Consider the following 13,504-nt stretch of genomic DNA (forward strand, 5'->3'; position numbering starts at 1 on the left):
TCTGTTCTTTCTTTTTTTCACTCAACAAATATTTCTTGTGCCTCTAGCTACCTGCTAAGCAGCATGTCAGGCACTGGAGAAACAGCAGTGAGCAAGTTAAGGATTAGTAGAGCTTCTAGGCCAGCAGGAAAATGATCTATAGGGAATACCAATAAAGTGGGAAGGAAGTACAGGAACTGTGGGATTAGACAGCAGTGCGTGCTAGCTCAGGGCGGTGGGACATACAGAAAGCCTATGTGGGAGAGGAGTCCCACTGGCATAATTGGGCCTGAATACTGAATGCAGAGCACTGTGTGTGTGCATGTGTGTGAGTGCACTGGCTCTGTTCTTGAAGGAGTTAAGAAGCAGCACCAAGGTACACTGGTGCATGAACACATGTGTGCATGCATGTTTATGCACACATAAGCACATGTGCATGCATGTGAGCACCTATGTACCTATGCATGCATATGTATGGCATATGAACAGGTTGGTATGGGCATGTGTGTGGGGTGCAGGGCATTGAATAGGGATCCCACTGCAGACAGCTGCGGTAGGAGCGGATGGGATCGTACACAAGGATATTTATTTCTTACAGTGTCACTCATGGCCGGCAAAAGGAAGGATGGGGGCTCTGGCAGCCTTAAGAAGGCACTGGTTCTGCCAAATGGATCTGAGACAAGGTCAGACTCGGTGGATGGAGAAGTGCATAGCCGGGGGCTTGTGCTGGAAGCAGGAGTGATGAAAATACCACGTTCTGAACCCCTGCTAAGTGCCTGACAGGCAGGCCTTGTACCTGGGATGCTGGGAGTGTGTCTGGCAGACTAGTGATTTGAGCCGCTTTAACCCCCTCCCTGCCTGCTCTCATCCATTCTCCATTCCAGCGTTGCCTTATGCTGCACAAGAGAAAGACGAGCTCCAGATGTGAGTCATGGGCAGAGATAAACATGTCAGGATTAATACATTCTTTCTGTCTGATAAACTGTCAATGATTAAAAACAGGTGATAATACTCAGTGTGGGGAAAGGTGTTGGGATGGCAATTTCAAGGCATTTTTTTTAGATGGCAAGTTTTGGCATTTATAGAACAAAAGTTTCAAAAATGTTTATACCCTTTGGCTCTGTAATTCCAACTTCTAAAAATCATGTACAGAGATATTCATCACAGCTTTATAGTGACGAGAAGCTAGAAACTACTTCAACAGCCAATAATCCAGATCAGGGTAATAAATTATGGTTCATGCACTTATGAAATTATGGTCTCAAAGCAGCTAATATATTTTTAAATCAAACAAAGTTAAAACAACAGTATGTTCAGCGTGATTCTAATTTTTTAAAAATTATCTATACACAGATGAATATAGGGGGAAAAGCCTAGATGATTGTACTTACATTGAAATGAAAGAGACAATGTATTTATATATATCCACACGTATGTAAAAATCCCGGGTAGGGGGCCACCTTTCAGACTTGTACCAATGATTGCTTCTGGGGACGAAGGAAACTTGGAAAGTATATCCTTTACTCTCTCTTTCTCTCTTTTGAATTTTCACAATCTGATTGTATTGCTGCAGGGTAGCATAGCTGAGTGGTTAAGAGTAAGCTTGGGGCCCAGGTTTCCTGGGTTCAGATCCTCACTCTATTCCTTCCCAGCTGTGTGACCCCAGGCAAGTTACTTAACCTCTCTGTGCTTCAGTTTCCACAACTGTAGAAGAGAGATAAAAACTCTCTAGTACCTACCTCATAGGGGAGTTATGATAAATTAAACAATATACATAAAGCAGCGAGGACAGTATGTGACCAGCACAACAGTAAGTTCTTAAACAGACAAAAAAAATTATTATTTAATGTTATTTAAAGTTTGTATTCTCAATGGGGTAAGATCACCCACAAGGGGCAAAAATTGTTTCTTGGGGACGGGATGAAAATCTTGGATATTACAATGGTTTGTGGCCCTCCTCAGGGCCACAGAATATAAACAGATACACAGGGCATCCTTGACATTAAATTTTCAAGTATTCCAAAAAGAATGTCTAAAAAGACTTCTCAGGAAGGGCAAGGTGGGAGAAAAGGTTGAGAAACACTATTGAATGTATCATACTAAGTTTCACAACACTTGAATTATATATGATGATGTTTATAGTTATTTTCTTTGTGTGATGGGATTAACCATGATTTTTGTTTTCTTTTTGTTACTGAGAGAATAAGAATTAGAAAACAGAAATATCTATGTGTTGCTTTCATAAAATAGTTTTGGTTTTTTGAGTTCATGGCAGGGTTACGTGTGCAACAGTAGCATAAACTTGTTCTTCAAGTTCAGCCCTCTCTTTGGGGACTATGACCTTGATGGGTCTATAGGGTCTGTAGAAACCCAGCTTCCAGCGGGGCAGCTGGTCAGCTGTTTGTCCTGTTCCTGACTTGTTGACCCTGGACAGCGCCCAAGCTATATTTAGCATGGTGTTCTTTTCCTTTCAAAAATATGGAAAGAAGCTAATTTTATGCTTAGAGGATTTGGACCACACAGCTTCCAGTATGTCCCTAAAACACAGTAGGCTTGGTGGGCAGTGTGGGGTCCTGGCTTGGCCAAACTCAACCTCTAGACCCTGGGGTTGGCCCCATCACTGCTCATGTCTGAGGAAGCCCCAAGGGAGACATGAATGATTCTATATCTGAGTTTTTAAAGAAAAATTATTAACCAGTTAGAGACGTACCTACCTGTTGTTACTTGAGGAGACTCAGGGCAGGCCTGAAGGCAACTCTTCATGCTAGAGTCTTGAGTTAAAGATCCACCTATAAAAACCACAGAGATGCAGCTTTCTAAGTGAGCTGTGAGCATTGCAATTGGAGTTACATGTTGGGGAAGCATGTGTTTTCTTTTTTTTTTGGCGGGGGGAAGGGCAGGGGTTAGGGTAGGTGTCTATGCAAGACAAGTGGTATCAAAAGAAGCCAGAATTCTGTACAAAAAATATGAGTTGCAGAAGGATGACAACATGGTAGCTAACATTTGTCAAACTCTTTCATGGTATTACCCATCTTAGACATGTGCTCCGAAGAGTATCAGAGGAGACACTCTCAGGTCATCTTATAAGGAATGTATACACCTTGACACCAAAACTAGAAAAGGACAAGGCAGGAGAGGAAAATGACAGGCAAGTCTGACCCACCAGCCTAAACAAAAATCAGCAAATGGAATCCTTCCTTCCCTCCTTCCCTCCTTCCCTCCTTCCTTCCTTCCTTCCTTCCTTCCTTTTTTCCTTTCTTTCTTTTTCTTTCTTCCTTTCTTTCAGTCTCACTCTTTTGCCCAGGCTGGAGTGCAGTGGCACGATCTCAGCTCACTGCAACCTCCGCCTCCTGGGTTCACGCAATTCTCCTGCCTTAGCCTCCCGAGTAGCCGGGACTACAGGCACACACCCCCACGCCTGGCTAATTTTTGTATTTTTAGTAGAGACGGGGTTTCACCATGTTGGCCACGCTGGTCTTGAACTCCTGACCTCAGGAGATCCGCTTGCCTCGGCCTCCCAAAGTGCTGGGATTATGGGTGTGAGCACCCAGCCCAGCCATATTTTTTAAAAAGATAACACGTCATAATCAAGTTGGGTTTATCTCAAGAATGCCGGGTTTGGTTCAACATTAGAAATTGGTCCCAGGAGAAAGGATAAACCACAACAGTGTCACTCTGTGGACTATTATGTACGTAGCAGTGAAGGTGAGTAAACTGCAGCTGCGTGCACCAGTGAGGATGATCCTGACAAACATAATGTTGGATAGAAAAGCAAACTGCAGAAGAATACACACTGCAGAAGTCCACTTAAATGAAGTTCAAAACCAGGCAAAACCAAACGATTATTGTTCTATTTTTGTAGTATTAGGAAGAAATGCGAAAACTATAAACTAAAATTCAGGACAAATTCAGGCTACGTTCTGGCCAGGCACAGTAGCTCACACCTGTAATGCCAGCACTTTGGGAGGCCAAGGTGGGAGGATCACTTGAGCTCAGGAGTTCAAGACTAGCCTGGGCACTAGAGTGAGACCCTGTCTCTACAAAAAAATAATAATAATAATAAAAATTAGCCCAGTGTGTGGCTCACACCTGTAGTCCCAGCTACTTGGGAGTCTGAGGTGGGAGGATCTGCTTGAACCTAGGAGGTCAAGGCTGCACTGAGCCTTGAGCACGCCACTGCACTATAGCCTGGGCGGCAGAATGACACCCTGTCTCAAACAAACACACAAACACACACACTACCTCCTGGAGAAATGAAGAGTGAAGAATGGTACCGGAGAGGGGAACAGTAAAGGGGACACGAGTGTTTTATTATACCATTCCTTACAATTCACATATATCTTATATATACTCTTTGGAATGACTGATATAGTTTGTAACAAGAATGTCCAAAAGCCCATCAATGTGTACGTATTACTCTTAGCATAAAATCCAAACTCCTCAGCCATGACTCTCAAGCCCCACCAGCCTGGATGAGGCTCCTGTCTTGCTGTCCCAGCTCATATCTCTTGCTCATCAGCCGTCGGTGGTTTCCTTTCTGCTCCTCAGTGGCACCAACTACTTCCTACCACAGGGCCTTGGCATTGCTATACCTGTTGCTTGAAAACACCCTTCCGCCTATCTCTCTCATCTGGCTACTTATTTATTTATTTCTGTATTTAAAATTTTTTAAAAAATTATTTTTGGAGACAGGGTCTTTCTTTGTCACCCATAGCTCACTGCAGCCTTGAACTCCTGGGCTCAAGTGATCCTCCCACCTCAGCCTCCCAAGTACCTGGGATTACAGGTGCACACCATCACACCCAGCTAATGTTTTCATTTTTAATCTTTTTGTAGAGATGGGGTCTTGCTGTGTTGCCCAGGCTGGTCTTGAACTCCTGGCCTCAAGCGATCCTCCTGCTTCGGCCTTACCAAAGTGCTGGGATTGCAGGCATAAGCCACCATGCCTGGCTATCTGGCTACTTTTTAGTAGGGACCTCTGTCTCTCAGCTCAAATGCCACCTCCTCAGTGAGCACCTCTCTGACCACTCAGTGGAAATGCCGCCTCCCTCACACAAATGTCCCCTCCCTCAGGGGACCCAAGTATAGCTTGGTTCCTTGCCTTTCCTTCCCATGGGTGATGATAATGCATTGCAGTCAGTAATAATCTCATTTTTGCTTTCTTGTTGGCTCCCTGTCTCCCCTACTGGAGTATGAACTCCCTGAAACACGCTTCTTGTCTGTCTTGTTCATTGCCTGCTCCAGTCCCCAGCACCACATGCCAGGAACTTAACGGGTACTTGGTAGATATTTATAGAACAAACAAATGAATATCTGGCAAGTTTGAAAGTTTAACCAATGTCTCATATCAATGAGGGGAAAATCCCAGTCCAAGTCTGAAGGGGAGAGGATTAATCAAAGCTAACTTGCAGGAAGATCTGGATACCCAAATCCTGTATCCGTATGCAAATCATCTGCTGGCAACATGAGAAAAATATGCAGAATAAATGCGATTTCCACTGTGACCTGAGAAAGTGACTGTATCAGCATTCCCGGGTGGCCCGGAGGTTTCAGCGGTTGCTTGGCCTTTGCAGGTGGAAGTCAGCAGGGGAACATGGAAGCCTTTAGCTTTACCGCTCCACGCTGGGCGGAGGCTCTTTCCACTCCTGTGCACACCCTTGGCCAACTAGAGCTGGCAGGGAGGGGCCGTGCGCTGAGTGTGGAGGAGTGGGGCCGGGGAGGTAGACCCAGCTCCAGACATCAGAGTGGCTGAGACCTGAGTGGTGCCATCACAGCCAGGCACATCTGGATTGAGTCTCCATGAACTTGAACATGAAGACAACGGCTGAAATAAGATGGGACAATGGAAGGCAGTGCTGCCCAGGCCGAAACGGGGTAAAGGGCCCAAGCATGCCTCTTCTCGCTGCCTTCCACTGCCTCTTCTCGCTGAATTGCAGAAAAACTCTCCAGGACACAGTTTAGAAACCGGGAATTGGATCTAGACCCTCACGCGGGCCACTGAGCTCTGTGCTGCGGCCCCCGAAGGTGCAGTTGCAGAAGTGCCCCGCCCAGTTGGCTTTAGTGGGAGGAGGGCTTGCCAGTCGGAGGCGGCTGGCAGTGCTACCAATCCCTGCGACAAAGGAGCTCCTTGAGCATTCTCCCTGCACCGACCTCTTCCTGCCAAGCTGCATAATTGGAAAAGGGATCCCCGGTTCCACCGGGCTGTGCTACATTCACATCACAAAGGACGGATTCAGAGGGGCTCTCTCGGCCAAGTTTCAGCCCACAATCACTTTTGTCACAATTTCCAGTCCCAGGCAGTGGGGGTAGGAAGAAAGGCGCTGAGCCCCTGCTCCTGTCCTGCCTGGGAGGGAGTTTCAGGCCACCTCCCCACGGACCAAGGTCAAAGGGTGTCAGGTTCCTGTTTCAACAGAGCACCAGGGATCTTTTAGACTGTGCACTCAGGAAAGACAAAAAGCAATGTGCAAATGAGGCATAAAGGCAGGGGAGCAGGGAGGAGGGCTGCCCAGCTGGAGAGAGCTGATGGGAAAAAGAAGAAAGGATGTTAAGTGATACACAAGGCAGGGTAAGAAGCATAATGGTAACAAGAATGGCAGTCCCCACAGTAGCTATCATGAAGTCAGCAGCAGCTGATACTCAGCATGAATCAGGTGCATTCCTAAACTCACCCGATCCTCACCGCCACCCATCAAGGAATGATCCCGCCCCACCATCTCAGAGTCTTGGACAGGGTAAGTAATTTGCCCTGGGCCACACAGCCGGTAAGCGGCACTGACTCATAATCAAATCCAGCTGACTGTGAAGTCCACCTGTGCCTGCACTGTGCGGGTTCCCACGAAGCTGAGTCCCTGGGGGCCGCTTTCTGGGCAAGGCACCCAGGTTCCCAGAGGTGTCTCAGGACAAAAGTGCAAGGGGGTGACAAGTAAATGTTTCCCTCCCTCCCTCCCTCCCTCCCTCTCTCCCTCCCTCTCTTTCCTTCCTTCCTTCCTTCCTTCCTTCCTTCCTTCCTTCCTTCCTTCCTTCCTTCCTTCCTTCCTTCCTTCCTTCCTTCTCTCCTTCCTTCCTTCCTTCTCTCCTTCCTTCCTTCCTTCCTTCCCTCCTTCCTCACCGGAGGTGTTTCAGGACAAAAGTGTGAGGGGTTGACAGGTACATGTTCCCTTCCCTCCTCTCCCCTCCCCTCCTCTTCCCTTTCTTCTCTCTCTCTCTTTTTCTTTTTTTGACAGGGTCTCACTCTGTCATCCAGGCTGCAGTGGCATGATCATAGCTCACTGCACCCTTGACCTCCCAGGCTTAAGCAGTCCTCCCACCTTGGCCCCCAAGGAGCTGGGACTACAGGCACACACCACCATGTCCAGCTAATTTTTGTGTCTTTTGCAGAGAAAGGGTCTCGCTCTGTTGCCCAGGCTGTTCTCGATTTCCTGGGCTCAAGCAATCTGCCTGCCTCAGCCTCCCAAAGTGCTGGGATTACCAGGCGTGAGTCACTGGACCTGAACATTTCTTTTAAAATGACTTGTTGAAGATTTGATGTAAACAATTCCCGGTCCCCTACTGTATGCCAGGGGCTTCCGGGGACACAGAGATGTGTGAGACGGACTTCTATAATCCAGCAGGAAGAGAGGCGATTCTTCCTAACAGAAGGGAAGTCAGCGTCAAAGAGTCAATGCGTGTTGAATGCCCATTCTGTGCCAGGCCCTCTGTGGAGCTCTTTACGTGCATCATCATTTAATAGTTATTGGTTCTATTTTATAGATAAGGACACAGGTTCCGAGAGGGAAAGTAATTTATCTAAGGTCACACAGTGAGTACAAGGCAGGGATAGCGTACGCCTGATTCTGAAACCCATGCTTTTAAACACCAAGTAGCACTGCCAAAATGCAGCATGTCTGAAGAGCTTCCAAAAAGAGTGATGGATTCAATTTGAGGAGGGCAGGGAGAAGGAAGATACACACGCAGCTCTGCGGGCCTTTGAGGCCTCTGTGGCCTCCTGTGGGTGGAATTCGGGGGTCAGAGAACGGGGTATTCCGGGGTGAGGGCTCAGCGTCAGTAATCCCACAGTGACGGGAACGTGGGCATCTTCTAGAATATGTCACGGCTTGCAGAGAAAAGAGGCAGCTTCCCTCCCCGACTCCAAACACGAGACGTTGGTGAATTGTATAAAACCTGACATCACCAGGGTCCTTGCTCATCCATGTAAGTGTTGGAGAAATTAAGGAAGACAAGTTCATCCTGAAGACTCCAGGGACCAGAAGCAGAAGCAGCGAGTTCATGAACCACACGTCTTTTCTTGAGGAGCTTGACATAGTGTCTTTCTTCTAAGCAGGTGGCTCATGTCCAGCCTTATTTAGAAGGCTGGCATGGGGGACCCAGTCACGTGAATTCAGTATTTCTTGGGAAATGTGACATCTCACATTTCAGAGTCTTCCTCTGCCAGGATAGCACTGAGGGATCCAGATCTCCTGTCCCCATCAGCCCAGTGTGAGCCTGACACCTCGAACCTTCTCCAGGCTCCGGCCATCGGTGTCTCTGGGGATGACATCCGCAGCCCTCTGACTCTGGCAAACAAGGCTGACTCTGGCAAGCACAGGCTGTGACCACCAGCCAGACCCCCAGTACTCTAGTCCCCCAATCCCTAGCACATAGTTAGGGCACTGACACACCAGGCCCTTTACACAATTTAGCTCATTTATCCCACCCAACAATCATGTAAGGGAGGTACTGTTATCCCCACCTCTGTCCATTTTATCAAGGAATACGCTGAAGCACAGAGGTGGAGAAACTTGCCCGAAGTCTCAGCTTAGTAAGTGGCAGCCCTGTCCACAAAGCCCCCTTGTTTAGGCCGTCCTTACACACGGAGCAGCAGAAAAGCCAGCCTTTCCACCAAGGCAGGGCAGAGTTCCCATCAATGAGGTCTCGCTCTCTCATCCAGGCTGGAGTGCAGTGGCGTGATCTTGGCTCGCTGCAGCATCTGCCTTCCGGGTTCAAGTGATTCTCCTGCCTCAGCCTCCCAAGTAGCTGGGATTACAAACGTGCGCCACCACACCCGGCTAATTTTTGTATTTTTAGTAGAGACGGGGTTTCACCATGTTGGCCAGGCTGGTCTTGAACTCCCGACCTCAGATGATCCATCCGCCTCGGCCTCCCAAAGTGCTGAGATTACAGGCATGAGTCACCACACCCAGCCTAGGCGGACAACTTTGGAGGCTTAGCCCTGGAATCTGAAGAGTGGGAGGACTGGGGGCCTGGAAGAGAAGCTGGAGCCTGTCCCACGTTGCTGCCTGTGGTCAGTGTTCCTGGCAGCCACCCAGGCTCGTGTGAACCTCGGTGCCATCTGGACCCTGCATTTGTCCTTGTGTGACAGGTAGTTCTGGACACTGACTGGATTCATTTGGTTTGTCTTCCCCAAGAGGCATTTTGCAGCAAAAAAAAGTAGAGAAGGGCAGAGATGAGAATTTATCAAATCAGGGACTGCAGAGGGTGCTGGTGAGTATACACTCCACCTGTCACGCCGTAGGACTGGGAGCCTGGGCTCCAGATCAGAGGCTGGGTTTGTATCTCAGTTCTGTAACTTACAATTCTTAGGGCTCTCAGTCTCAGCTCTGTCATCTGTACAAAGTGAATTTTACTGGGATCTACCTCCCTGGGTTTATAAGTGACGACCTCAGAGTTTTGATTACGGGTGTTTATTCATTTACCCAACACAGTATTGACTGAACACCTACTATGGACCAAGGCCCGATCTAAGCACTGAGGATATAGAAACAATCAAAACAGACAGAAGGCCTTGTCCCCATAGAGCTCACATTAGAGCCTGTGGTATGGTAGAAGGTAATACAAGCTAGAAGAAAATAACACAGCTGTGGGTAGCGATTTTAAAAACAGGCTGGGCGTGGTGGCTCATGCCTGTAATCCCAGCACCTTGGGAAGCCGAGGTGGGTGGATCATGAGGTCAGGAGTTCCAGACCAGCCTGACCAACACGGTGAAACCTTGTCTCTACTTAAAAAAAAAAAAAATACAAAAATGAGCTGGGTGTGGTGGTGCATGCCTATAATCCCAGCTACTCAGGAGGCTGAGGCAGGAGAATCGCTTGAACCAGGGAGGCGGAGGTTGCAAGTGAGCCAAGATCACGCCACTGCACTCCAGCCTGGGTGTCAGAGGAAGACTCCATCTCAAAAAAAAAAAAAAAAAAAAAAACCCAAAACGGTGGCCAGGTACACAGTCACCAAGAAAATGATATCTGAGCAGAGATTTGAAGGATGTGAGGGAGGAATCACGTGAATACCTGGGGAAGAACATTCCAGGCAGAGGAAGGAACCACAGAGCCAAGGCTCTAAGTCAGGAGCCTGCCCAGCAGTTTCCAGGGACCACAAAGCTGAAGAATCCATGAGTGAATACATTGAGGGCCTTGACCCAATGCCCTGCAGACAGTAGCTGCTCTAATTGTGCCAGAAATCTTTTATGGGCCCATGGAGGCAGATGGGCGTCCATTCATCTTTACAGAGGCCCAGAAGGGGTCTGAGACTAACTCAAGGCCATTCAAGTGAGGGGCAGAGAAGAAGTGGGGTCCTGCTCAGGGTTCTTTGCTGCTCACCACCCTGTGTTTCTTGGAATTTGGGAACAGGCATATGGGAGGCTGAATCATGGTCTTCAAAGATATCCAGGTCCTAATCAAAATTTGTAACTTTTAGCCTATATGGCAAAAGTGCCTTTTGGGGCATGATTAAGAATCTTGAGATGGGGAGATTACGTTGGATCATCCAGGTGGGCCCAATTTAATGAGTAGTATCCTTATAGGAGGGAAGCAGAAGGGCCAAAGGAGGAAGCAGGAGATGGAATCATGGAAGCAGGAGGATGTGAGGAGAGAGTCACGAGTGCAGGGATGCAGGTGCCTCCAGGAGCTGGAAAAGGCAAGGAGACACATGCTCTCCTAGAGCCTCTGGAGGAACCAGCCCTGCCCACGTTGTAACGTTAGCCCATGAAACTGAGGTTGGACTTCTGGCCTCTAGAACACATTTATTGCAAGACAATAAATGTGTGTTGTTTTCAGCCATGAAGTTTGGGGTACTTTGTTATGGCAGACCCAGGAAACTTCTGCAGGTGGCGTTCCCGTTCACACCTGTGTATGGCGCCTGCCGGCACAGACTGTTTACCTACCCGATAGTTGATTTGATTAGGCACCGTTTCTCAATCCTGATAAAACCAATCGCTTGGTGAATTAGGCGCCCTTTCCTCGTGTGGCCAGGTCGGAGGGAGGCTCAGCATGGCGGTGCTCCTCTACCAAGTTTACATTTTAACCCAGGATTCTGCTAACGAGCCAGGTTTACACTTGTTCTAACATTGCTGGGACAAAAAAAAAACCTGATAAAGGTATTCTCATGCTTGAGTCAGCAGGCACCCCACTTCCTGGGGGCTCAACACTGCACTTACAAAGTGCTGACGACAGGACAAGACTGACGTTTATTTTAAGTACTCATTATATGAGGGCTTTTCAGCCAAAACTCGAGGTACGTGGAGCAGCCAGCCAGCCCTCTGCAGGCCCATGAGTCCTGCAGAAGCAAGCCCTCCGTGTTCCCAGACTTTTCTTAGACCAGCTGTGATTCTGGAGATTAGGACACCGTTTGAGAAAGTTTGTCCTGCCCATATCTGGACATTTTCTTTTTTAGCCGCGGCAACGCTATCGCTATAGAAGAGGTTCCCAAACCTGCTGCCAAGAGCGTTTTTGGTATTGAGCCCAGCTCGTCCCCCTCCCCTCGCCATTCCTCGTTCCCTCGTCTCCACTTTATACCTGACTTTCCTACTTGAAGCATGTTAGCCAGAGCTGCTTTCTCGACTCCTGGGTTTCCTTCCTGCCTCCGATTTTTAGGAAGTCACTTGTCACACTTGATTCTTTTTCCACCTGTTACATTTTGGAATTGTGGCAACTACAGTGAACATTCTCCTAAGCTCCTATAAAGTGCCAGTGCTGGGTGCCTTTCATGTCTTTACTATTACTTATTACTTATTATTACTATTAATTTTATATATTCTATTTTGTTTATTTTATTTATACAATTTTAATATTCATTATATATTTACTTTTCTTTATTAATTTTATGTATTCTGTTTTGTTTTTATTTATAAAATTTTAGTGTTTATTATATATTTACTTTTCTTTTCTCTTTTTTTTTTTTTTGAGATGGAGTCTCGCTCTGTCGCCCAGGCTGGAGTACAGTGGCTGGATCTCAGCTCACTGCAAGCTCTGCCTCACGGGTTTACGCCATTCTCCTGCCTCAGCCTCCCGAGTAGCTGGGACTACAGGCGCCCACCATCTCCCCCGGCTAGTTTTTTGTATTTTTTAGTAGAGACGGGGTTTCACTGTGTTAGCCAGGATGGTTTCGATCTCCTGACCTTGTGATTCGCCCATCTTGGCCTCCCAAAGTGCTGGGATTACAGGTTTGAGCCACCGCGCCCGGCCTATATTTACTCTTCTTAACAGTCTATTACGAATATTATTTACTTAATATAATCATAGTCTAATTTCTCAGTTATTTATTATCATGCTTAAACTTCCCAAGCTGATGAAAAGGTTTCTAGAATAAGCCCCATTTCACAGAAGAGGAGCCTGTAGTTAGGGAAGTTAAGAAACTTGCTCAAAGTCACATGGTGAATGCTGCAGCAAAGATTCAAACTAGACAGGCCTCACTCCGAGCGATTTGTTTTATCAGGATGAAGGAACTGTGCCTGATCAAACCAACTATTGGGTAAGTACACAGCCTGTGTGCCAGCAGGTGCCATATACATGTATGAGGTGCCTGTGGCACACCCCACTGCCCAGCGCCTCCCAGGCCTCCCACTCCCATGAGGAGACCCTCCCCGGGCTGCGGCTGCCAGAAACTCCCTAGGTCAATTTCAGTCTCTGTGGTCAGGAGATACAATTCCCTGTTTTTCTTAGTGTGGTTTTCCCTTCATAAGAACCAGCTTCCCCAGTGTGAGTCATTCAGTCCCCTGCAACTCTGATACTCATCTGGATGTGTTGTAAATAATTGACGCTGAGATGTTTAATCATAAAACTGGAATTAAGGTTAAAAGGTGGCAGCTTGCAGGGAAGGGGATGGGAGGAGAAATTAAGAGTTTGCATTAGTTTGCTAGGGCTGATATTACCAGCACCACAGACAGGGTGGCTGAAACAAGAGAAATCTATAGGCTGCAAGTCCAAGATCAAGGTAGTTCCTTCTGAGCAGGGTTGGTCCCTTCTGAGGCCTCTCTCTGTGGCCTGTAGACAGCCACCTGTTCCCTGTGTCCTCATGTGGTTGTCCCTTTGTGTGTGTCTGTCTTAATCTCTTTTTTTTTTGAGACAGAGTCTCACTCTGTTGCCCAGGCTGGAGTACAGTGGCATGATCATGGTTCACTGCAGTCTCAATATCCAGGTTCAAGCAATCCTCCTGCCTTAGCCTCCTGAGTAGCTGGGGACTATAGGTGCATGCCACCAACCCTGGCTAATATATAATATATTTATATATATAATATATTTTATATATAATATATTTA

At 47.4% G+C, this 13,504-nt stretch overlaps 1 protein-coding gene across 10 annotated transcripts in view; it reads right to left on the minus strand.

Annotated features, from left to right (window-relative positions):
- TMEM51 (transmembrane protein 51) overlaps positions 1-13,504 on the minus strand; it is a 71,745-nt gene that overhangs the window by 7,526 nt on the left and 50,715 nt on the right. For 7 of the 10 annotated variants that reach the window (XR_012425862.1, XR_012425860.1, XM_005544735.4 and 4 more), the window contains exon 2: positions 2,694-2,768. Coding sequence is in view for 1 of the 10 variants with exons in the window: in XM_074019667.1 (XP_073875768.1) it covers positions 2,694-2,768 (75 nt within the window). In the remaining 9 variants the exon portion in view is untranslated. Of the gene's footprint in view, positions 1-2,689; positions 2,769-13,504 lie in introns of all 10 variants that reach the window. The other 3 variants (XM_074019658.1, XM_074019662.1, XM_065529703.1) reach the window with 1 other exon arrangement.

The sequence above is a fragment of the Macaca fascicularis genome, chromosome 1, assembly GCF_037993035.2.
Source record: "Macaca fascicularis isolate 582-1 chromosome 1, T2T-MFA8v1.1".
NCBI lineage: Eukaryota > Metazoa > Chordata > Mammalia > Primates > Cercopithecidae > Macaca > Macaca fascicularis.